The sequence below is a fragment of the Bicyclus anynana genome, chromosome 15, assembly GCF_947172395.1.
Source record: "Bicyclus anynana chromosome 15, ilBicAnyn1.1, whole genome shotgun sequence".
NCBI lineage: Eukaryota > Metazoa > Arthropoda > Insecta > Lepidoptera > Nymphalidae > Bicyclus > Bicyclus anynana.
In genome coordinates, this window is record NC_069097.1 from 12806171 (window position 1) to 12832919 (window position 26749).

The 26749-nt window shown below is 37.8% G+C and overlaps 1 protein-coding gene across 2 annotated transcripts; it reads left to right on the forward strand.

Annotated features, from left to right (window-relative positions):
• Window positions 1-759: 759 nt before the first annotated feature.
• LOC112055056 (maternal protein tudor) lies at window positions 760-26536 on the forward strand. 2 transcript variants are annotated; one of them, XM_052885741.1, is made up of 12 exons: window positions 760-2810; window positions 3581-3778; window positions 4105-4280; window positions 11424-11513; window positions 11968-12105; window positions 13482-13652; window positions 17193-18169; window positions 18636-18784; window positions 19816-19977; window positions 21284-21450; window positions 21873-22108; window positions 23070-26536. In XM_052885741.1, exons 1-12 carry the CDS (start codon window positions 939-941, stop codon window positions 26021-26023), a joined length of 7290 nt encoding a protein of 2429 aa, XP_052741701.1. In that variant the 5' UTR covers window positions 760-938; the 3' UTR covers window positions 26024-26536. The 2 variants fall into 2 exon arrangements, with proteins under 2 accessions (XP_052741701.1, XP_052741702.1); XM_052885742.1 differs by lacking the exon at window positions 13482-13652.
• The last annotated feature ends 213 nt before the right edge of the window (window positions 26537-26749 follow it).

Genomic DNA, 26749 nt, shown 5'->3' on the forward strand with positions numbered 1-26749 from the left:
TTAATACAGTCTCAATTCATCTAGGTGGAAAGTTCTCATCAATACAAATTTATCAAGTCCAAACACAAGGTAGCTACTGTGAACCGTCGAGGAGTTTTCTTCACTGTCCCTCGTCTTCATCACCAGACCCTTAATACAGTCACAACCCATATAGGTGGAAAATACTCATGAATACAAATTAATCAAGTCCAAACAAAAGGTGACTGCTGTAAATCCTTGACGAGTTTCATCGTCTGTGTTTCGGCTCCATTATCAGACCAACTCCAAACCTTCATAAAGTTGTAGTGGTTTAAAATATCTTATGGAAACACTAACGAACGCACTAGCCGTCTCTACAACTTTCAAAAGTTCCCCTCAATTTCTCCAGGATGTCATCATCAGATCCTGACATGAAAAAAATGGGACCACCCTGGAAGTAAACCCTTCAAAACAAAAAAAGAATTTTCAAAATCGGTCTATAATTGACGGAATTATCGCTGGACATACATAAAAAAAAAAAAAAAACATACATACATACAGCCGAACGTAGAACCTCCTCCTTTTTGGAAGTCGGTTAAAAATAGTGCGTTAATAACTTAAAAGATGTAGATTTACGAGTCGGTACGGTTTACGATATGGAAAAGGCTTTCTAGAGGTAGAACTTCAGAGCCCTCTAAATTTAAAGCCAATCTATAAAACACATGTCTGATCTCTGAGGCAGTTGGTGGTAATCATAGACAAAAGAGTGATAATAATAATCTGTGGATAATTTAATGTCGTCTGTGACAAAGACAAACGCCAAAATTGCCAAACGGAAAAAGAAAGTGGAAACTGGAATTCTATTTTGCATTTGCTGATTAAAAGTAAAGAAGTTGGACGTCCTATATGTTCTTCGCTCTTTTACAAGTGATATGTCCTTTAGTTTTTAATTATTTCTAAGAAGTGTTACTAAAGTAATCATGGCTCTGACGCCGGATTCCCAACGGCCTTTTCGGCTTTATGTGACCCATGTGGATAGTGAGGCAGGCTTTTTAAAGATAAGTGGACAGCTTGATCACCAGGCTTCTCTGATGATCGAGAGTCTATTCATATCAGCCCGTGATAATTTAGAAAAGGGCATCGGTGTGGTACCCGCGTCAGCTATTCAGGAAGGTATACTTTGTGCCGCCAAATACAAAGATGGAAAGTATTACAGAGCAAAAATTATGAACAGCGCGAATCTCGCTCCCGGCATGATCTACGTGCATTTCATCGATTTCGGCAATAAAGATATTATTTCACTAAGCACCATACGTTTCCTGGATTCGTACGATCCATTGTTTTTACAGTTGAGCCCACAAGCAACGGATTATTATTTGGCAAGGGTGATCCATCCTATGGGGAGATGGGATCAGCACTTGCTGCTCAAAATGCAAAATCTTTTGTGCTACTCTGAATACTCTGCAGCAATAGAAGCTCACACACGAACATTACCAATCATATCCATACAATTCAAAGGGAGTGATTGTTCAGCTCATCTAGTCGCCAATCAGTACGGAGTGGCATTACCAATTCCTAGACAAGAGATTATGTTATTAAACATGTTAGAAAACCAGGGGCATTGGTCTCCAACCATGTTATTGGATCCCCCCACTTATACTGAGCATGTGCCTTTTCTTATTAATCAGAATTTTCCCAACCCGGCATCCGCTATGCGTGTGAGTAATAATGTTTCCATGCATTACAATGGTGCAACTGTTCATGGTGTGAGTCAGAGGTTAGTGGTTAACAAGGCGAAAAATTTAGTGAACTTGAGGGCTCCAGTGCGTCAGCCCCAACAAGCTCTAACCAATGTAGTACAGCCTGCAACGCCTCCTCCAACTCCAGTGACAATGAACAAGGCTGGCTCGCCGAAAAAAGCTACAACCTATAAGAGTACATTGCTGGAAGTTAACTCACAGCACAAAGTCTTGGTGACATATGCCCAAGAGGGCCCTGAACTGTTTGCAGTTCAAATGGCTGACGGAGCAAAATTCCAGGAAATGATGGCGGAGATCAATAAAAGGCCACATAGCAGTCTCAAAGAGCCTCCAATGATCGGAACAGTGTGTCTCGGCCGAATGTCTCCCGATGGAGTAATTTGCAGAGCTATCGTGATGAATCTATCTGGAACTAATTGCAAGCTATACTTTGTAGACTTTGGAGAAACTGAGATGGTATCATACTATGATATATTTGATATACCAGAGGAATTTGTTAAGCCTAATATATTTGCGATGCGGTTTTGTTTATCTGGTGTAAAGAAGTTGGAGAAGGGTCCACAGCTTAACAAGGCTTTCAAGCAGTTAGTTGTTCACGATGTGTTGACATTACGTGTAGTGCCGCCAGAAGGGCCACCTTTGATTCAATATGGAGAACTGTACTTGAACAACCAAAATGTGTTAGATATATTACTGGCAAATAAGAAGGAGAAACTTCAATTTAAATGGTTGGATAAGCTACCCCTAGGTACTAGGCAATCTGTGTTGGTATCTTATGTTGACAGTTGTATTAAGTTTTACGTACAACTGTCGGACAACATTGATGACTTGAACACTGTGATGAATGCTGTCAAAGCTCACTGTGAGAACAGTAGCTCGCCTGGTGAGCTGGCGGTGGGTGCAGCATGCTGTGCCAAGTTCCCTGACGATGCCAACTGGTACAGAGCAATTGTTAGAGAGACGAGAGGAAACAAAGTGGTGGTCGTCTATGTTGACTATGGGAACGAGCAGGAGGTGAACGTAGAAGATTTGAGGACTATTACTCCAGATTTGATAAAACTTCCAGCTCAAGCCATGAAATGTGCATTAAAGGTAAGTCATAGCATTTAAAGCATATTATTGTTTTCTTAAAACTTGTATTCTTCCATAGGGCTTGATAATACCAGTGTTGATGGTGAAGCAATATCTACAATGACTAGTGACTAGAGACTAGTTATTGAATTTGAAAATTCTATTCTTAGTATTAAAAATATTACATAAATATTGCACCAATTTATTAAAATTTGTTTGACAAGTGAAGTTGTAAAAACAAACAACAGGTCAAAGTAAATAACAGGTCAATTTTTTAAAGGAATCTATGCTTTTGTTAACTAGCCCAGATAAATACTATTAATAACTCCATATATTTAAGTTTCATTAACAGTATTTTAAATTTTATAGTTATTTTTGAACCACCTCCAAAGTCAGGTATGAAAGAAGAAATTGCTGAGAACTTTTAAAACATATAACTCATTTAACATAATATACTTTTTTTTTATTTATTTATTATTCTACAAAATACATATTTAAATTAAGCCTAACCATGATGCAACACAAACCACAGTTGATGAAAAAAATCCAATGAATTTATTAAAAACAGTTTAACAAAATGTAGCAAAATGGGTCATTGATTTTTGCTTAATTTATGATTCTTTTCAATTCATCTCATCTTAAGGCAAACTGTCTTCTGCGATTAGAAGAATAGTTAGTAATAGATTAGTTATTGAATACACATATAACTTGAACTGAAAAATTGAACTTCAAATTCAAATTTGAATTTTTAGCTAAAGTTTGTTACTTAAGAACATCTTACTTCAAAACAGGGCTTTGAGAACAAACCAGTGGAGACAAAGACGTCAAACCAACTTGAAATGATAGCACTAGAGAAGACTCTCATGGCGCATGTAGTGGGTATGCTGTCCAATGACACCATGATAGTGACCCTGGTTGATGACACTGACATCCCACCTCTGGATGTGGCCCGGAAGATGACTCAGCTTTCAATGCCTAGGAGTGTTGAGGTACTTAATACTAATACTAGCGCCATATATATTTTATTTTGCTTTTTGTCTGTCTGTCTGTTTTTCTGGCTGTCTGTCACTGCTAAACGGCTGAACCAATCTAAATTAATTTTGGTATTATGATATTTGGGACCTTGGGGCAGAATATAGGCTACTTTTTATCCCTAAAATAAAAAGAGAAGGGGGTCAAATAGGGGTAGAAAGTTTTTATGGAAAGTTGCGATAGCTATAGCGATAGCGATAATGGAATAGAAAAGAATGGAATGTGATAGCGATAGCATAATAAAATAAGTTAATAAACAGGCTCTTGTTACTTACTCCATTAGCCAAAAGTCACAACACCCAATCGTAAGGAAGCACCAGAAAACTTCAGTTCTCCAGAAGGCAGTGTTCCAGACGACAGTCGTAAGAAAAGTTTCAGAAGGGAAAAGAGTTTCAAAGATGACAGGAGGCCTAGAGATGGAGAAGATTTAGGACAAAGAGGAAGCAGCTTCCGTGGAAGGTATGTATGAGTTATATTTTATTACTTGTGGAGGACAGTGACTTCCCCTTACAACTTAAAAGCTTTCCTTTTTTTTAAGTTAGCCCTTGACTACAATCTCACCTGATGGTAAGTGATGATGTAATCAATGATGGAAGCGAGTTAACTTGTTAGAAATAGAATGAAAATCCATACCCCTTTCGGTTTCCACACGTCTTTGTCGGTAACTAGACACGACCAAAGCCTCGCCATATCTGGATTAATTAAGAAAATCCTCAATCAGCCCAGCCTGGGATCGAACCCATGACCTCTTGTAAATCTACCGCGCATACCACGAGTAAATCTACCGCGCATACCGTGCATACCACGGTTTTGAGCGAGCGCAGAAGCATCGCCTGATAGGGTCCGAAAGCATGACGACGAAACTACTCTAAGGGCTGAAACATATCAAAGCTTATAGTTCTGTTACTGATCGCAGATAAACCAATAAGATATATTTTTTTCCGTTACTTTAATTATTTACTCAGCGCATCCAAAGTACTAAAAAATACTCAATGAAATATCTTTCCCATTTTTGCCACATTTATTGGCCATAGCGTGATTTTTATAACCTTCCTCGATAAATGGACTATCAACACAAAAAAAGAAACGTGTGTCCCGGGACTCTCGACAGAATTTGTTATCTTAAACTTGCTGTTGTATGCGTGAGAGGGAGACCAGACAGATTGCGCCGTAACGCGTTACGTTACGAAGCAGTTTACCCTCCCGTAAGTGGTTGTCACTTCAAAAAAAAAAAACAATTTGAACGAATAGTTCCTGAGGTTAGTTAGTTCAACCAAAGAAACAAACACAATATTTTTTTTATTTGCTATCCAAATGTTTTTGATTTTCTAGATCTTTTAGTATGTTTGAATTGTGTTTTATTGATGTAACATTACAATCTGCAGAACCAGCACATTTAACAATTGATGCATAGAAATCATTTTACCAAGGCCTTGAGCTACATTTTTTGTTATTAAAAACATATGATGTCAGCACATCTAAAACAAAGCATGACATTGTCTGTATAGTAATAGTAAATAAATAATCATGTGTAATAGATCAAAACATATGTTGATCTGTCTCCATATTATTATTTTTTTGTTTATCACCCACACCCACCCAGACAGTGGAATACAACCATTACATTTTAACCACATAAACATTATTCTAATTGTGTTGTCCCAATTGAACCTTGGATGCTGAAGGTAAGGTCCCAACCACCGCACCAATCGACTGTCTAAAAATCCACTAAAAGTGAATCCAAGTGTATAATAAAGCATTATAGGATAAATATAACTTTTACATCATTACGAAGGTGACAGATTAATTGTTCCTCTGAACAGTGTGATTCATCATATCAACCTTTGATCATTCAAAGGCATAGAAGGCATTAACTATACTTCTCATCAAAACAATCGAAACAATCCGCAAGTACTGTGCAGGCGGAATGTTTCGATTTTTTTGATGAGAAGTATACATTTATATCATTTAGGTAGATACATATTAATAAATTGAAGCGTAATAATATGCTTTTCGTGGGTAGTGTAATTGTTTTTGTATTTGACAGTTCAATCACTGTGGTCGGTGATAATGATAGGCTAATTTTTCGAATTGTTTGTATGTTCGTCTACTAGTTTGTGTTGTGTATGTGGTTGTGTAGTGCCTTGTGTGGCGTAAAACGTGACGTCAGCACTTTAAATGACACCTTGCGCATATTCATTTACAATTTCAAACACATGCCAGAACGTTCCTTTAACTGAACGTCCGAATGTCACAGGAAACGCTTATAAAGTGTCGATCTGCCCTCCCATTTTCTTCTACCTTCGGCCAAATCAGGCGATGCTTCTGGACCCTACAGCACTTACACAATAACAAAATAAAACCAAGTGTGAATATGTTGCTATGCCAAGTTAAAATTATTTATCTACATTAAAAAAATGTCTCAAATATAAATCCAATTTTGATAATTCCAATTAGGTAGAACGTGTACGGACTTTAAATTAACTAGATACCGCATTCCGCAAGCCGTCCATCTAAGCGTAGGCACTCAAAAGATTAGTGTCGCGCGCCTGTTTGGTGAGCTATTTTCTAGATTGCGGCCTATTTTATAGTTTTTGATCTTTATTATCATAACAACCATCCCTATGGACTCGAGAGGATTATAATGATTTTTTTACTTTTGGGTATTGTCGGTCCCGATTTTTATCATTGTCATGTGATAGGAATCTTATATTATCATACTGAACCGACCCACACTGGTAGAACCTGTTACCTGGTAGACCTAAACAATAAATCAATCTTTCAAAACACAAGGTTTGAGGCCAAAACTTTTTAGTGGCCTCTTAAAATATTCTGATGATGATTATTATCACTAAATAAAATTAGTCGGGGATACTCCGATTGTATAACGTGAGTTTTAGCCGTGTTTCATTATTAATTAATATAAATAAATCTCGTGTTAAAGTCGGACGCTAGCATAAAATAAAACGTATTTCATACGACCGATTAAACAAACGGTGTCTAGTTAAACACAGTTCCGTGGTTCTGACATAGCAAAGTTAATTAAGAAATTACAGTTTCCCAAATTGGATATTAGTCGGTCAAGACAGTTAGCTACAGCACTCGTTTGCACCGGTACCGTGTGCTAAAGTTTGAGTGACCTTACAATATCTAAAGTCAAAGTCAAAATCTAATTACTTATTCAGTTTGAGTCGTCAATTTAGTAAATATTTTTTTCAATATTAGTGTTGAGGTACACCATTGTTTTTATTAATTGGTCCACTGTAAGTTCCGAGTTAGTGCTATCTTATACTGCGTAATCACTTATTTCAAAGTATTTTATTTGACTTTAAAGCACTATTGATTTTTTTATAATTACATTTATGTAAAAAAAAAAACAATATAAAAATTGACGATTCAAAATTAACTTCAGTTCCTAACAGTCTAAGATTCGGCATTAGAAATATATATTTCTTATGCCGGATCTTATACTTTTGAATGAACAATTTGTGACTTTGACTTTTCAGCGAAACGTCACTTAATTCGCTACATAGACAATAAACGAGTACAGCGCGTTAGAAATATTTTACATATACCTCCATAATAATTAAAATAAACCAGTGATTATAATAACAACAAGTGTCTAATCATTAATATTTGCCGAATCTATAATTAATAGGACGTACATATTGTTGTCGACATAATGAGTTACGTTAAAATGTACGGAGAAAACTGGTTCATACATCCAAAGACGTAAGTTAGTTATATGTATAGTTCGTTATCAATTATCACACAGTTTAATTTATATGATATATAATATAATACGTCCAAACATCACGATCCTGAGCCGCCTGCATCCAGCGAATCCCTGCGGCTCGCTTGATGTCGTCAGTCCACCTGGTGAGGGGTCGACTAACACTGCGCTTTCTAGTGCGGGGTCGCCATTCCAGCACCTTGGGACCCCAAGTTCTTCGGCTCTTCGAGCCTCCTCCTGCCTGACACCTCCGGGCCAAGAGCAAGTTAAGCCATGAGTCCCTATCATTACATTAACATTTGATAAAAATGTCAAATAAATAACCTAACCTGCCTGTCAACTCGTACTTGGGCAATGTGATTGGTCTAAGGTTTGCCCTCTCCTTTAAGGAGGGAGACCTGGCTCTGTAGTGAGTCTTAGTAATTTTTTTTTTTAAATTGAACAGATTTTCTAAGATGTATTGTCATCTATACATTACTTTAAAAAAATTCAATCAACTTCAAAAATATAAAATTTTTAATAAAAAATATTCAACCGAAAAAAATTCAAAAATTAACCTAAACTAAAAAGCAAATAATAACATATTTGCTACCTTTTGATCAGTTTGAAGGCGGTGCCAAGCCAGTGATGTTTTAATTCCGGTGCCGGTTAAATTAACACCACACCGGTTAAACTGGTGTGGTGTTAATTTGAGCCGTTTCTGAAGCTTTTTTTGGAGTCGGTTAATCCTACTAATATTATAAACGCGTAAGTTTGTATGGATGCACATGTTTGTTTGGATGTTTGTTACTCTTTAACGCCGCTACTACTGAAGCGATTTGGCTGAAATTTGATATGGAAATAGATTTTACTCTGGATTAACACAGGCTACTTTTTATCCCGAAAAAATCCATAGTTTCCCGAGACTTGCGAAAAACTTGTTGATTTTGATTTTATGGATGTTTTTTACTCTCACGCCTCGACTACTGAACCGAATCACCTGAAATTGAAGTAGAGTTAGATTATAGTCTGCATTAACACATAGGCTACAATTTACGCGGACGAAGTCGCGGGCGTCCACTAGTAGGCTAATAATGATGATGCCAAAGGAACCATTGAAAATGTATGGCATCTCCCACTTGACGTTTATTCCGAGTAAACAACGGTTTTCACTTGCAGCTATTAAAAGCGAACAGCGCTGTATAATAATAATTTGTTCATGAATATTCAGTCTTAAGTGATGAATCTCGTTCAAGAAGCGAAACATGAATGCGTTTCGTTTAACTTTTTCTCTGTGATGGCCACAAAAAATGATAATATTACCCTGAGTCATGGTCATTGTGGCCTTCGCGAGCGGTTCTTGAACTCGTTTTTGAAGACAAATTTTTCAGTTCTACCACGACAGCAGTCGAAATGTACAGATATTGGTATAGGTAAATGCAATTATTCTATGAAAATGTGGATGAGTGTTATTAGTGGATGAGTGTTTTGCGTATGCCTTTTGTAGTTCTTGCAGTTTGTGTGTGTTTTCAGTTTCGTGTTTTGGGTACGTTTTGTATGATAATTCTGTGCGTTCGTGTATTTGTTATAGCAATATTTTATTATACATGTTTTTATTAAACTCAAGTTACGATTAACATTAATCTTGTTATGTGTGGATTAAACTGTGATAATGCAATAATAAGTACACACAACGGTCTATGTTTGGGTGGGATCTATCTCTTTTTGATTGGCACAACATAGTTACACACTTAAAACCAATGATTATTTTTAACCGACTTCCAAAAAGGAGGAGGTCCTACGTTCGGCTGTATGTATGTTTTTTTTTTTTTTTTTTTTTTTTTTTTTTTATTATATAGGTATGTCCAGCGATAATTCCGACATTTATGGACCGATTTTGAAAATTCTTTTTTCGTGTTGTAGGGTTTGATTCCAGGGTGGTTCCATTTTTTTCATGTCAGGATCTGATGATGGCATCCTGGAGAAATCGAGGGGAACTTTCAAAAATCGTAGAGACGGCTAGTGCGTTTGTTAGTGTTTCCATAAGGTATTGTAAACCACTACAATTTTATGAAGATCTGGAGTTGGTCTGATGATGGAGCTGAAACACAGACGATGGAACTATACTATACTATGGAACGATACTATAGTAATGTTAGGTGTCCACAAAATCACTGCAAAAAGTGATCTTTTTACCCGACTGCAAGGAGGGTTATGTTTTTCGCGCGTATCTTGTATGTATATGTATGTATGCAATATTCTTTATTACCTCATATCTTCCAAACCACTGAACGGATTTACGTAATTCGGATATCATTAGATTTGTCTCAATAACCCAAGTGTTCTTAGATAGGTGAAACTAAAAAAAAATAACAAAAAGACTGTGAGACGCTAAAGACTCGAGGTGAATTTTTTTTTCTAATATTGCAATACGGGTATCAAATTCAAGACCTTTTTGTGAGGATTCTAAAATCCTATTATCTTCTATCCAATGTCTAAGGTCCCGAATGTTTTCTAATTGCTTTCTACACTTCTGGACTGAGCTTGTTTTTTGTTCTTTCTAGTTTTTTTATACTTTATGCAGTCGGTTTTTTTTTTTTTTTTTAACTAATTTATTTATTAGCTACTCCACTGAGCGCACACATGCGCAATTTTGCGTTTACTTACATTATTTATACATATATTTATGTAAATAAAGTTTATACACTTCCTCGACATTGTAGACAATATTAATTGTTTAAATAACTTTCGATCTTTACTATTCGACTCAATGAAATTAAGACAATTAGCTGTATTTTTTTCGCCTCAGTTTTGACGCGCTAGTCTCAGGGCAACGTTACCTACCCGGTCCATATGCTAAATTCATATCTGAGAATTTATTATAAGACAGGAAAATGTAAAACCCCAATATTTCATAGAACACTTATGTCACGAACCAAGGGTCTGTTGGTCTGTTTACTATTTTTGGTCTAAATAAATAACAAATCATCAGACAAAATGCCTCTCTCTATTTACTATATGATATCCACTAGTAAGCACCGGATGATATTTGTATAATGTATCATAGTATGTAGATGACATTTTGTTACTTGATTTATTAAATATTTTAATAGGTTGATAAAGACCAAAATAGGAAATAGGCCAGCTGGTCATATCTATACTAATATTATAAAGCTGAAGAGTTTGTTTGATTGAACGCGCTAATCTCAGGAACTACTGGTCCGATTTGAAAAATTCTTTCGTGTTAGATAGCCCATTTATCGAGGAAGGCTTTAGGCTATTTTATCCCCGTATTCTTACGGGAACGGGAACCACGCGGGTGACACCGCGGAGGCGTCTACTAGTCTTTCCTATGCAAGCAACGAGGCATTTAAACTAAAATTCCTTTAATTATGAACAACTCAACGGACGTCCGCGACTTAGACCCTATCGCAAAATACGTTCTTAGTGGACACCTACTTAATATAAACTACCTCCCTGCGAAATTTCATCTTTGTGCGTCAAATGGTTTACTTAATATAAACTACCTCCCTGCGAAATTTCATCTTTGTGCGTCAAATGGTTTGGAGATTTCGTGATGAGTGACCTTTCGCATTGATGATTTCGATGTGATCCATAATTGTTTACCGACTTCAAAAAAAAGGAGGAGGTTCTAAATCCGACGCGTATGTTTATTTTTTTAATGTTTGTTACTTTTTCATAACTTCGTCATTTATTAACCAATTTAAAAAATTATTTTTTTGTTTGATGTTTTACGATTTTTAGACGGTTCTTACCCGTGATTCTTTCAGAAACGGCTTTAATGATCAGAAGGTAGCACGTACGATGTTATTTTTCGCTTTTAGGTTTATTTTCTATTTTTTCTATGATTTTTTTTCAATTGTCCATAGAGAGCAAAAGGAAAACTTCGAAAGGTCAGCGCCGGGCCGTCACAGTGAGAAGTACGGCTCGAAACCGGAACGCGTTGAACGAGGCGAAAGGTGAGTGATACATATAATTAACGACTGTTATTTTCAAGCTTTCATCTATTTAAAGTTACAAATATATTATAAACAATCGTTCATATACGAAGCACTTACGGCACTTTCACTTTACGTTGTTTTTTCGACTCTTAAGTGTTGTTTTTTTAATCCCTAAAGTTCTTAATTTATTATGAGTTACGGCTTAAATTCAAGTGATATAATGTTGGAATATGCCCGACTATAGCTTGGCAACTTCGTTCGTAACACTCCGGTGGTGGCGTGTAGCGATGAATGAAAATCACTAACTTCCCTCACTCACTTCCCCGCATGCACGATTTCACACCCGCGCAGTTTTCCCCTCGTCGCCCGCATATCATGGCAGTGTCATCAACGAACTTGCCAGACTTTTGTACGTCTCAGTTTTGACGCGCTAGTGACATATCTCTATTATTATATTTTTTTTTGTATTCAGACGCGGTCCGCCCAGACCATACGAGAACAACACACCCGTGTCTCCGCCAGCTGACGACGAGTGGGAGGAGTCTCCCGCAGTGCCCGCCGCGCCCCAGCCTAGCTACTCCAGGCCTGCCAGAGACAATGGGAGAGACAGGTGAGTGGGGGACTGGGAGAGAGTATTTTGTCCCGTCAATAAAAAAATAATATAAATGAAAAAATATCTACGTAAAAATTTTGCCGCCGAAACACAACACATTAGCTAGTGACGTCATTCATAGAGATAACAGCGTGATTGGCGTTTGCAGTGATGTGATAAATCACGTCACCGCAAGCGCCGAGTAACTTCATTTAGAGTAACTTCAGAACGTCAGTCGTTCGAATATAAAGTATGATTTTGACTGACCATCGCTGGCTTGTACGTTGCCAGGCACAAATCTAAATTGTTAAACTTTATTCTGTGTTCAGTTACTAGGTCCTAAGAACAACAAACCTAGTTATAGAACCGGAAAATCCATGGTTCCCACAAGAATTCACGGAGTCACGAGCGTTATCTAGTAGTCCATGTTTCATAGGACGCGTGCCATATACGCGAATATAATACCTAATACATTTAGATAGGCATTATCAAGTATACTTCGTCAAATAATTCATTTTTGTGTCACGCACATGCGCAATAACTTTCGTTAGGAAATTTTCAGCTAAAAATACCACCAGACCGGTGTAACGGAGATGTATCTCTATCTCCGATAATATAGAGGCAAGATTTAAAGTGCGATTGTATATGCATGCGTTTGGATAATTGCAGTTGAAAAAAAACAGTTATGCGTGTAATGTGTTCTAGTTTTCACTTTAATAATGTCAATCGAGCGAATTCTTTTGGTACTTACTCATTTTTCAGCTGTGGATGCGTTTAAACAAATCTTGTTGTGTTACATTGATTAAATTTAAAAAATATGATGTGTACCTTCTGTAAGTTTTAGCGTTTCTAAATCACCGTCAAATTAGACCATCGTTTAAATAGGTACTACTTTAGTGAAGCCTATGTAATAAAACATAATATGAACTTTTGTCTAATGTTATATTTGTGTATACATAGCAGCGTGGTTGATATAAATTTCAAAGTTCTAATCTACCAATATCGATCAAAATGCCAGATGTGCCGTGCAGTGGTTCGTTAATATTAAGTAGTAATAACATTTACTTAATACTAGTAAATAATATATTTACCTGTATGCAGTGGCTCCCTGTAACCCGCTTTGTCTTCAGTCCACCTAGTATTGGGTCGATCAACATTGCGGTTTTCGGTGCGGGATCGCCATTCCATTCAATAATACAAATCAAAAGACCTTTGTCCAGCTGTGGAGTATATCGGCTGATAGTGATGATGATATATTTGGAGTTGTACAATCTAATTATTATTATTATTGTTATATATATAACGTTATTTGTTAAACATAGATATATACACGAATGTTATAAAAGACTTCGTCTTAGGTTACGATAGCGAATAAAAACCAAATGTATCAACAGAAGAAAACCTAAAGTGGACCACACCGAGAAAAAGGGGGCATGGAAGAAAGATGGCAGCGGGGTCGGCAAACGGCTTAAACAAGCGGTGGAAGCTGCGTCGATAGACGTCCAAACGCACCCCCAGCCCGGTGCTCAGCACAAGGGGGCCTCTGTGCAGGAGCGGTTGAAACGGTACACAGTAGTGACGCTACCCCGATAACGCTTCCTATGATTTCATATGTTTTGCCGCACCTGTAAATGTACGCACTTGTAACACGCTAATGTCACAGGCCTGATGCAGTTCCGTCTTTATCACATGGGCTCACCGGCCCCCTAATCTGATATCACAAACCTAATGCTGTTCCGTCTTTATTAAAAGGGCACATCAGCTCCCTAATCTTTTATAACAAATCTAATGCACTTCCTTCTTAATAATAAGAGCCCCCTAATGTTATATCACAAATTTAATGCAGTTCCATCTTTATTCTTTATCATATGGGCACACCGGCCCCCTAATCTGATATCACAAACCTAATGCAATTTCGTCTTTATTAAAAGGGCACATCGGCCCCCTAATCTTGTATAACAAATTTAATGCACTTCCGTCTTTATAATAAGAGCCCCTTAATTTTATATCACGAATTTATTTATTTTTATTTTTATTTAATACTCTTTATTTGTACTCCACAAAAATAAAAGAAAACAAGCAAAATAGAAACACAAGAAAAAGTAGAATACAAAAGGCGGCCTTGTCGCTTAGTAGCGATCTCTTCCAGGCAACCTTAGGCTTAGGAACTTATTAGGACAACTGTAGGTGGTGTTTACGTAATAATAATGTACATATACATACATACAAATAACTACACACTAATACATAAACCATAATACACAAATTATATAATAATTATAAATATCATAAAATAAACTAATATATATAATATATCATTATGTCGTATGATAAATAATAATAATAAAATAAAATATGTAACTAGTGACTAAGATAATATGTCTTAACGGATTTTTTAAACATATCAAGGGATTTGGATTTCCGAATGTCGACTGGGAGTGCATTCCATAGCTTAATAGCACGAACACGAACGAATTTAATGCAGTTCCATCTTTATCATATGGGCACACCCCCTAATCTCGTATTACAAATTTAATACAGTTCTGAGCCCCTAATCTTATATCACAAACGTAATGTAGTTTTTTCTTTACCATAGCTAATTTAATATTGCAAACCTAATGCAGTGCACCTTTAACGTAAAAACACACTGTTCCCTAATCTTATATGAGAAACTTAATGCAGTTCTATCTTTAAAATAAGGGCCTCCTAATTTTATGTCACAAAACGAATGTAGGGCCGGAGGGCCTCGAAATTTTCATCATATGAGAAGGCTCAGATTTATCTATAAGTTTTGTTCTTGAATTAATGCTCAAAGGACCCTGTGGCCTGTATGCTGTAAGACTAACCAAACTTAGCGTTTCTCATTTCTTAAATGTGATATATAAAAAGTTCATTCATATCATTTTTACTTACATTCTATGTTTGTTGTGAAAAACCCGAATATCAAAAGTCGGTGGCGTGCACAGATATTTTAGAGCGGTGTTACTAGAGAGTTATAATCTTTAGGGGCTCCTTGTTCTTTTATGCCTGTATAAAACGCAGTTCTCTGTTAAAAATAGACCTTCATAGGGCTTAATGTTTATTGTTTGTCATATCATGTCAAGCTTAAATATGTCTTACATTATGTTTGTAAATGTGTGTGCAAACCGCATGTATTAATGAATGTTCATTAAAATTTCTGTCTGTCAACATGAAAATAAATCATATCACCAACATTAATATTACGAGTATGTGTTTGTAAAATTGTAACATGATAGATTAGTGTGTTTATAAACTAACTGCAATTCTGAGTTTGTAGACACAACACGCTTGTATTGAATGAAAGATATCGCTGACATGTAATGAGTAAAGATTTATGACGATATAAACAGTTACGAGTAGATATCTAATATTTGAAGTTACGATCACGCACGTTCAATAATTCTTATATAGACAATGGATATTGTCATATATTTTCTTTACGATCGGCCTAGTGGACCGCAAGCCTGCTATAGCCAGATATACCTCATGAAGGCTGAGTTTATGCAGGCTGAAAGTTCGTCAGCCTATTCCTACCATAGGTAAGTACGGTCTACGGTAATCAATTATGAACTTTGATCTGTGATTTCCTTGGAAGATAAGAGCTTAGGCTGAAAAACTTTCCTGAAATGAAGTTAGTCTCGCTATCGCAGGCGCTCGGTCTGTAGAGATATTTGACTGTGTTTACTGGCTATAAAAACAAGCATCTAAAAACAATGATACACTGCAATAATGGTGTAAAACATTCGATTTTACGTTTATAAATGCATTAACAGTTGAATTGTTCTCGATTCCTCGCCCCATTTGCTTCCCGACACGCTCCGTCACGCCGCGCACAGTAGAGACTTGCGTTTTGTTTCTACACGATATTTACTCGTAGTAACCAGTCTGTTACTTACCCAATGTACACAAAGCAATTTGTAATATTGTAACAACGACGTAACTCAATTCACTTCGATACAATCGAATCTAATGATTCGTTACATGATATTGAACAAAGCATACAAATAACTTCAGGTCTCATTCTAAATTTTCGATACCCGATAATATCCTAACTGTTTTTCCCTTCTGTGTGAGAGTTTAAACACATCTTTTGTGCACAATCTCAATCTTCTGCTTTTTTACTCTCGCAATTTGTTGAAAATATTGCTCGGTTTGCTCGAATAGTTAACAATTCTAAATACCTCAATGTCAGAAGCCGAAACCTCTTAAGTAACCGGATAAGGAATGAAAAATTGCAGGGACCTTACCATAAGCTCTTAAATCCACACAAATAAGCTTATTGCAGGATTGTTTCCTATAGATTCTATAGGAAACAATCCTGCGATTATTTGCAAATAAGCTTATGCTTATTTGTACAGATTTAAGAGCATACTGAACAACCTTGCGATAAACTTATATTTGGACGGATTTAAAAGCTTGTGGTAAGTCCCCTGGAGTCTGCTCAAAGAATTCACTGGGTTTTTTTTACATAGTATGCCGAATTGTAATATGCAGAATTGTAATAGCACTTTTATATAACGGTTCAGTACTCGTTTAACTCTACATGCAGAAATCGATTTGTTGTTACGTATCGACTCATTATTACGATTTAATACATAAAACTATTTTCGGTTTAACTTCCGATACAATTCGCCACGCTTCGTGTGCAGTCTGTTTTGTTTTTTGTTGCATTCAATAGCACTGACGTTTTCAGCTCCTTTCGTTTTAGCACGATCCTACATTTGTATGCCTTTTCACGTAATAGTTTGTGTTCGCTCTTGCTTGGTTAAATGGTTAAGAATTCGTCGTATAATATTAGCTGAAACTAATTATTTTTTCTGTTTCTGCTAGATTAACCTTAATTTTAAATCTTAAATTATATATTAAGAATTTTCTGTTATGCTGTCAAATACTTTTAAATATGACTTTATTTTATTTAATGCACATTAATTATGTTCTTCTGCAAAAAAGTTTCAGTATAAAGCTATCACAACGTCCAGCACAAAATTTTCTATGGTTTCACTTACTTGTACATAACATACTTACTTCAATATCACAATCTATTACTATTAGAAGCTTATATTAAATATAAATATTTCTTCCAGTGATAATAAATTCGGTCAACAAGATGAGGACAATCAAACCAATGACCGGGGAAGGCATTTCAGACAAGACCGAGAGAGGCCTTTCAGACAGGACAATCGCGGGGAGAGACGCGACAATTGGGGCGATAAGAAAGAAGGTTGGAATCAGAAGCGAGAGTTCCGAGACAATAGAGCTGAAAGAGGAGGAAGAAATGACAGAGGAGGATACAGAAGTAACTTCACGCCTAGAGACCGCGCAGACAAGTTGGACAGATCCCAGAATTCCGACTCCGACAAAAGGTCCGAAAGGAGTTTCCATAGCGGCGACAAATTTAATCGCCCGTACAAGAGCCGAAGTCAATTCACTCAGGTTCAACATAAGGAACTATCAGACCCGATACCGTTTGAGACACCCTTTTCAGAACCTACGATCGAGCTAGGATCCCAACAGGAAGTGTCGATAACCTGGATCGTGTCCCCGGAAAATTTCCACACACAAATTTTGTCGCTGCAGCCGAAGTTCATTGAAATGATGCACAAAATCCCTGAACTCTACAAAGGAGTTAAGCCTTACTCTGCCGACATCCCAGTGGGATCTTCGGTTTTGGCGCGGTATCCAGCGGACGGAGTTTTATACAGAGCTACCGTGGAATCGGTGCAACCGTTCTCCAAATTCATTGTCCGTTACGTAGACTATGGGAATAGACAATTGGTGGAAGCGAAAGATATATGGCAAATAGAGAGAGAACTGATGGAGATTCCGAAAATGGCGGTCCACTGTTCTCTGACCGGCGTAGCGCCCAAGGAAGGCAAGTGGAAGGCTGACCCTGAAATAGACCTCTGCTTCAACGCACCACGTTACCAGTGTATATTCCAAGATTATGTTGAAAACCAATACAGAGTCTCGTTGTGGAATAACGGTGTAAGCACAGCCGATCTGTTAGTCGAGAAAGAATTAGCCACCATGTCCGAGCCTCAGTCGTCAGTCACATTAAAAGGTAAATATTGATAGTTCTTTCATTGTAAGACTATTTTAAAGGCCCAGTACAGCATCTTTTGTAGAAGGAGTGTGGAAGTTAAAGTGTTATAGTTTTGACTATTGTTTCAATCACTTTCAATTGTTAATAATAATGACCTTGATCAACGGCTTAACGTGTTTTCTAAAGCACAGGGGTGTAATACCCCTTTCCCAGCTCTTAGCTAAGAATTTTTTTGATAAAGACACGCTCAAAGTTTCATAACCTGACCTTGCATTCGAACACAGTAATTTGTGGTCTACCCACATAAAGGCAAATCTCTGAATCAACTAGGCATTTGCAGCTATCACTTGTTACTTGGGAATTTAAGAATTTATTTAGAAGTTTATTGCTATTTAGAAAATTAAGCTTGTTTATTTTGTACTTTAAGCTTAGTATTTAAGTTCAAGCATGGTACTTTGAATTTATACATTAACATTGGTTTCAGATGAAGCGATCGACCTGACCATCATAGTGGGTCAACAGATACTGTGCCGCGTGACGTACGTGGAGTCGTACGAGAAGTTCTATGTACAGTTGGATCTGGACAAAGCTGATCTGGTAGAAAGTGCCATCGCCAACTTTGATTTTACGAAGGTATGTATTTCCTCATGATTTAGGCTGATAAATATAATAAGCCTTTTTAATGTCAGTGTTCTGGACAAAGAGCCTGCATAACCGTACCTCATTTTATGAATGCTACAAGGAAAATCGTCATCAACCCATATTAGGCTCACTGCTGAGCTCGAGTCTCCTCTCAGAATGAGAGGGGAAAGGCCATTAGTCCACCACGCTGGCCCAATGCGGATTGGCAGACTTCACACACGCAGAGAATTAAGATAATTCTTTGGTATGCAGGTTTCCTCACGATGTTTTCCTTCACCGTATTCGTACAGGTATTTAATTTCTTAAAACCGCTAAAAATCTAATTCTAAGGGTTGCCAAGTCAAGGGTCTAGCAACTGGAGACATGATTCCTAATGATATAGTCCAAACTCCTTAATTGGCTAGCACACTTATCTATGGTATGTTGACTAACTTTTGTCTTTCATAAAATGAGGTATGCAAGACTATCGCAGGCCCTCGTTCTAACTATTAGTACACAAAAAGGCATTTTACGAATGATCGACTAGAGTCATAGTTTGGTTTTATTGCTAAAGAACAATCAAAATAGGTTAAAAAAAGTTTATGTCAGCTCCGTGGCACGAATTGAGTTTACTCTTTCAGATCGACTGTCTAATAGGTGTATGTTGCCCCGCAGCATACACTATGAATGTCTCAATACTTATGCCTGAAAAGTGAAAGGTGCGCAACCGTGGAGCAGCAGGCCGTGGCGTGCGCGCTGGACTGAACGTTGAAAGGTGCGCAGAATAGGTTGCGCACAAAAAAAGTAACGCTGTCATTCGTTCATCGAATTTTACTGCCCATATTTTATTCATACCAGGGGCTATATATGAACAATCGATTCTTAAAGAGTAAACTCCAATAAATGACGAAGTTATGAGGTATGTTTGTTACCTCATAATTTTGTCATTTATTATGATTTTTTTTAAATAGGTAAAATTTTGGTAAAATGTCGATTGATGCTGAAGAAGTTTGAATAATCTTTCTATTGTTTTTTTTTTTTAGTTAACGCCTCTGAGCGCAGACAGTCTCGCAGAGGGAGTGCACTGCACAGTGAAACACGAGGGCAAAATATATCGCGCCATACTGAACGACGTGTCCGACACGCGCAACGTGTGCGTGGTGTTACCAGACTATGGCAACGACATTACCACTTCCATTGACAATGTACGTATTTGAAGCGTAATTTCTTTAAAGCATGAATAATGAGAGAAGAAGAAGCTGAAGAAGTAAGAAGCGTTCTTAACTTAACTTTACTGAGTATTTCTTGCGAAGATTTCTTTTCGTGAATCATTTACTGAATTATGATGAAATTTTAGCAGCTACTTTTTAAACTGGAGTACTAATTTTAGTACTTAGTAATATTGTAAGAGGCGGTTTCACTATCTTCTGATTGCCTAAACGTAAGTTTTGCCACTTTCTGACTTCATGTCAAATAACAAATATATATTTTTTTAAGCTATCCTTTATTTAAATTCTATAAAGGGCCTTATTGAAATTCTATAAAGCTCAAAATACATTACTCGGCATCAACAAAGTCCTGAAGTGAGTTAGTAGGGTAACTTCAAGTCCCTTGACTCGGAAGTTTGAGGGTATATATTGCAATGTATTGGGGGTGTATAATTAAGCTATATAATACATCTCAAGATATGTGGACAAAAGATGGACTATTGAAACAACACGATGGAAAGGGAAAATAGGAAGACCAATCAGACGGTGGGCTGATGATATCATTCAGATAGCCGGAAACGAATGGATGAAATCTGGCAAAGACAGGGAGTTGTGGAAGAAGATGGAGGAGGCCTTTACCCTTTCAGGGGTCCATATTTAATAAGAACTTACTAATATTACTAACATAATTTAAGAATACTTGCTAACAAACTACTAACAACTTTTGAAATGTAATTTAGAAATCTATACTTATAATAAATCAGTAGAGAGGTCAATTCTGTACATGAAATATATTTTCAAAATAACTATCAGGGGGTGATTAGTGGTCGACACTGATGCCAAAAATGCAATCAGTAAAATTTTTGTCTGTCTGTCTGTCTGTCTCTATGTTCTTTATAGAAACAAAAACTACTCGACGGATTTTAACGAAACTTGGTACAATTATTCTTCATACTCCTGGACAGGTTATAGTGTACTTTTCATCATGCTATGATCAATAGGAGCAGAGCAGTGAAGGAAAATGTTGGGAAAACGGGAGAAGTTACTCAATTTTTTAAGCTTCCGTGACGTGGTATGTTCATTATAGAAACAAAAACTACTCAACGGATAGGGGACGTGTAGGATAGGGAAGGGGTAGGGTGGGGGTATGGTAGAGGTAGTAGTAGGGTTTCACGCGGACGAAGTCGCGGCCGTCCGCTAGTATGGAATAAACGGCTTATTTATTATTATTGGTGTAACGGCGGCCTTATCTCTAAAGTGATATCTTCTATTATTATTATTAATTAAGCTATATATGTTTCAGTTGATGATACTCCCCACGGAACTGAGCGTGTACTACTACCAGTCGTTGCACTGCCGACTGAACAACTACAGCGCCGACTGCACAGTGCTGATGCCCCTCGACCAGCTCAAGGGCGCGCTCACTGGCAACAAGTTCATCGTATATGTCAACGATGTTGATGAAATTGTGTAAGTAGATTATATCTTTGCCGGTGGGAGGCTTCGGCCGTGGCTAGTTACCACCCAGTGGCGTGGACTTCATATATGCGTTAAAGTACTGCATACCCTAAGAGTTGTTTTCTTAATGCTTATTAAATGAGGAATTTCACAGTTGGTTAATTTTTCAACCTAGTGCTTACCCTGATCTTATGCACGCCACTGTTACCACCCTACCGGTAAACGATATCGTGTGGAAACCGAAAGGGGTGTGGATTTCCATCCTACTCCTAACGAGTTACCTTGCTTCTATCTTAGATTGCATCATCACTTATCATCCGGTGAGATTGTGGTCAAAGGCTAACTTTTAAACAAAAATCACACTAGCAGACTAGTTAGTTAGTTAGTTAACTTTTATATAAGTTTTGATGGAACATCTGAATCTTGTATATCAGATTGGTGTCAACCCTGTACGACCCGGTGACCGGTCAGAAGGTGGCAGTGTTCGAGCCGGACGAGGGCGCCTACGACGAGGTGGTGCCGTTCTGTACGCGCGCCGTGTTCAACTACAACTTCGGCAACGCGTACGTGTCGCACGTCGAGAACCTCAACGAGTTCTATCTGCAGAAGTCCGAGGACGGCGACCGATTGGGTCTTCTGTTGGAGCAATTGTACAGCTTCTATGAAGAAGGTAAGCCATACCCAAGAAAATCATTATAAACGCGAAAATTTGTATGTATGTTTGGATGGCTGGATGTTTGTGTTTTTTTTTTTTATTCTTTACAAGTTAGCCCTTGACTACAATCACGCCTGATGGTAAGTGATGATGGAGTCTAAGATGGAAGCGGGGGCTAACTTGTTAGGAGGAGGATGAAAATCCACACCCCAATCCACACCCCTATCGGTTTCTACACGATATCGTACCGGAACGCTAAATCGCTTGGCGGTACGTCTTTGTCGGTAGGGTGGTAACTAGCCACGGCCAAAGCCTCTCACCAGCCAAAAACTCTATAATGCCGCTACTACTAAAGCGAATTAGCTGAAATTTGGAATGGAAATAGATTTTACTCTGGATTAACGCATAGGCTACTTTTATCCCGAAAAATCCATGATTTCCCGAGATTTGTGAAAACTGATGATTTTGATATGAATGTTTGTTACTCTTTCACTCCTCAACAACTGAGCCGAATTAGCTGAAATTTGGTATTAAGATATATTATAGCATGGATTAACACATAGACTACTTTTTATCCAGGAAAAATCCATGGTTTCCGAGGGATTTGTGAAAAACTAAATTCCACGCGAACGAAGTCGCGGGCGTCCGCTAGTAGAATAATAAATTTTATTGAGAAAATAAATAGTCAACCAATGTGAATCTGTAGATAAGTACGAGTATATACCCCGGCAATTAAAAATTTCGTAAGATATGTTCGTAGGTCAGTTGCTATGGTTATTCGCCCGTCCGTCGCCAACACTCGAAAATAGTTCAAATTAAAGTCCGCATAATATACCATAATGATGTTAATAACAAAACAAACAAACAAAACCTTTCGTTAGATTGACATTTTCCTTTTTCAGATCATATCATTGTTGGACGTTGTACATTTCAAAGGTTTATAAAAGTACTGAATGACCTATTCTTTTCTTTATAGGTACTCCAGAACCGTTGGCTGAGTTTGAAGCTGATACGTTATGTGCAGCCAAGTCTTCTGACGGCAACTGGTACAGAGCAACAATTTTAAGCTGCACAGGAGATGAAGTCAAGGTGCATTTCTCAGATTACGGCAATTCTGAAACCGTGGGCAAGGATGCTATCAAAAAGCTCGATCCCAAGTTCTTGGAGCCGTGTTCTTTGGCTCTCGTAGCCAGCTTAGGACTCCTGGCTTTGCAGGAGGATGCTGTCGCTAAACTGTTAGAATGGACCACAGAGAAGGAGGTACAAGTGACCCTCGCTTTCGGCACCGACGGATGGCTGGCCAACCTCCATTTAGATGGCGTCAGTCTATCTGATAAACTTGTTAACGCAAAGTTAGCAGCTCCTCAAGTCGTCTCAGAGGAAGTTGTGGAGGAACACAAACCTGAGGATGAAGCTCCCGTCGAAGAGCCTATTTCATTGCCAGACGGCTGCTCTCAAGTATATATAAGCCATATTGATAGTCCTGGACAGTTTTGGCTGCAAATGCTGGATAAGATCGACAAGGTCGACGAAATTCAAGCCGAACTGCAAACAAACTCGGAAAGTTACCCCGATATTGAAACATGCGAAATGGGCACCCTGTGTGTTGCCAAATATTCAGTTGATGACCAGTGGTACCGTGCAGAGATTCTGGACTCGGACACCGATATCATAACGATACGCTTCTTAGATTATGGCAACACCGATGTTTTAGACAACCAACCGGGATTGATAAAAGCCGTTCCGGACCATTTGAAGGATGTCGAACGGTACGCGATAAAGGCCAGCGTGAATGCCATACCGACCGGCACCGGACAGTGGTCAGAGCCCGCTTCAGACTACTTCACACAACTCGTAGGTGATTTATCAACACCTGTGGATGCTCTAATCGTCCTCAAAGACGTGACGACCTACGTTGACATTTTTGTAAATGGCCAAAATTTAACAGACAAATTAGTCTCAGAGGGCCACGCGACCAGATCTGAGGAGAGCGAATGCGGAAGCTACCCATCCTGTTTCGCAAGTCACGTCAACTCGCCTTCTGAGTTTTGGATTCAACTCGAAAGTGCAGCTCCGGAGTTGCAATCGATGGAGACCGCTATGGACGACGCCGAGAATTTCCCCGAACTCCACTCGAAGGAAGAAGGCGTGCTCTGTGCCGCCAAGTATCCTGAAGACGGGGCATGGTACCGCGCGCAAGTGATCGTAGACGGATCTGAGGGCACAGAAGTTCTCTTCATGGATTACGGAAACGCTTCGATCGTGAGCGAGTTGCGTAGCCTTCCTGAAGAACTCCAATCTAAACCAGCCCTTTCTAGGAAATGCGCTTTACAGAAGCCTCCCAACGTCAAGGCTTGGTCTCGAAAATCAGAAGTGAAGTTTAACGAATTAGCGGCTGAGGGAGCGACGATATTCAACGTTCAGTTCATCGCGGCTGGAGATATTTCTATCGTCGACCTCTTCCTCGAAGGGAAATCTGTTTCTGATGAACTGGCCGCTCTGTGCGAGGAACACCCGGCGTCCGAGAGGCCGACTCCTGTCGGTCAAGATTTGCACAGTAGCGGTAAAATTTGCTATATCAATTCCTTAGAAGAGTTTTACGTGCAACTTGACGACTCTTTGGCGAACCTTGATATTGTTAATGAAAAATTAAATGGTGCTGAAGATTTCGAGACAGTAGGCGACCTGAAAGTGGGTTCTGTTTGTGCCGCTTTATGGAACGAAGACGAAAGATGGTATAGATGTAAAATATTAGAATTTTGTGATGTCGGCTATCACGTTCAGTTTATAGATTACGGAAATAAAGCCAAATGCGATGAATTCAGACAATTACCAGAAGACATAGCAGGGATAGAACCCCTTGCCAAGTGCTGCCGCCTCTCTGGTTTTGCAGAAGACGCAACGAATGAATCTGCAAAATCCAAACTAGAAGATTTAGAAGCGGAACTAGTTACATTCCAAATTGAATTTTTAGATAGCTTAAAGGAGCCTTCGCTAGTTAGGTTATTACTAAATGGAACGGATATAAGTTGCATCTTAAAATCAGAATCGCCAGAACCAAATGCAGAAAGTGAAAATGTAGTTCAACAAAAAGAACAGGCAGAAGAAATCACAGTCGAACAAAAAGAAAAAGTTGATGAGGAAATTATAGTTGAACAAAATGAAAAAGCTAAAGAAGAAATTATAGTTGAACAAAAAGAAAAAGTCAACGAAGAAATTAGAGTTGAACAAAAAGAAAATGTTAAAGAAGAAGGTGTAGTAGAACAAAAAGAAAAAAATAAAGACGAAATTATAGTTGAACAAAAAGACAATGTTCAAAAAGAAAGTACGCTTCAACAAAAAGAAGAAGTTAACGCAGAACAACCACAAATTGAAGAAGACTTCCTAGATGCAGAAAATATTGGAGATGCAAATGATTTAAATTCATCCAATAACGACTTGAACGATAGTACAGGTAGTACTAATACAGTAGTAGAACAGACACTTGAGCAGAAAGACATTTCAACAAGTGAAATTACCTCAGACGAAACACAAAAGGCAGTTGATGAGAGTGAAGTATCGAAAAAAGATTCTCCAGAATCCGTAACAACTCTGAAAAAAGCGTCGAAGATAACAGAAACCGTAACAACTAATGATGAAAGTAAAACATCAGAGAAAGAATCTCCTGAAACATCACCAGTCTCTGCTACATTAGACGAAGCAGAAGCGCTTGATAATAAAACACCTTCTACACCTGACAATGATCTCTCAACAGAAACCCTTCAAAGTTCAATTGACTCGTGCAAAATAGACAAAGAAGAGTCAAAAGAATCGTTAAATACAGACACAGGCTATGCCAGTGAAAGCAGTAACGAAAAATCTACTAAAGAACCAGTGTCTCCAGACAAAAAAGCAGAGCCTCTGGATAATAAACCTACAACAGTAGAATAAGTTATTGACAAATAAAACAGACTTTAAAATGTTTAACATGTGGTGTTTAATATAATTATCTCGAAAAGTGATTTAAGACTCGTTACTTATGGGTGTGATGGTAGATAAGCAATAAATTCTATAAAAAAAAAAAGCTATAGACATTATCTGCTTCATAGAAGTAGCAGTCATTTTTAATTGTTGTATCGCCGCCCATCTGTATTTGAAAATTTTTAATTTTTTTTTACTTGTGATAATTTTTCTCGTTAAATATTTTCATAACTTTATGTTTAATTTGATTATATTATGGTACTTTTATCCTTGATTTGAGATTTTACATCTTCGAGTTGTGTAAAATTGACAATGACAGTGTAAAATGTACCCTTTACAATGTAAAGTTTACCTTTTTTGTTTCCATTTTTTAGTTTTAAGTTCTACAGACAATTTTAGTATGTTTGTAAAATAAGTTACGTTGAAAACTTGTTGTCTACACCAGACTGGATTTCTGTTGTAATATTAAATTGTTGTATTCAGTGTTGTTTTTATGCAAATTGAATGTCGCTTGAGATACTTATTGATTACTGAAATGCTGAGTTGTTATTAGTGGGAGTGATTGATCTTAATTGGCAGCTAAAACAACTAATATCAACCGTTTTTAATGAAACCAATTATAGTGAGACTTAAAAAAGACTGGCAAGTTTGTTGATGACACTCCTATGATATGCGGGCGACGGGGGGAGTATAAAA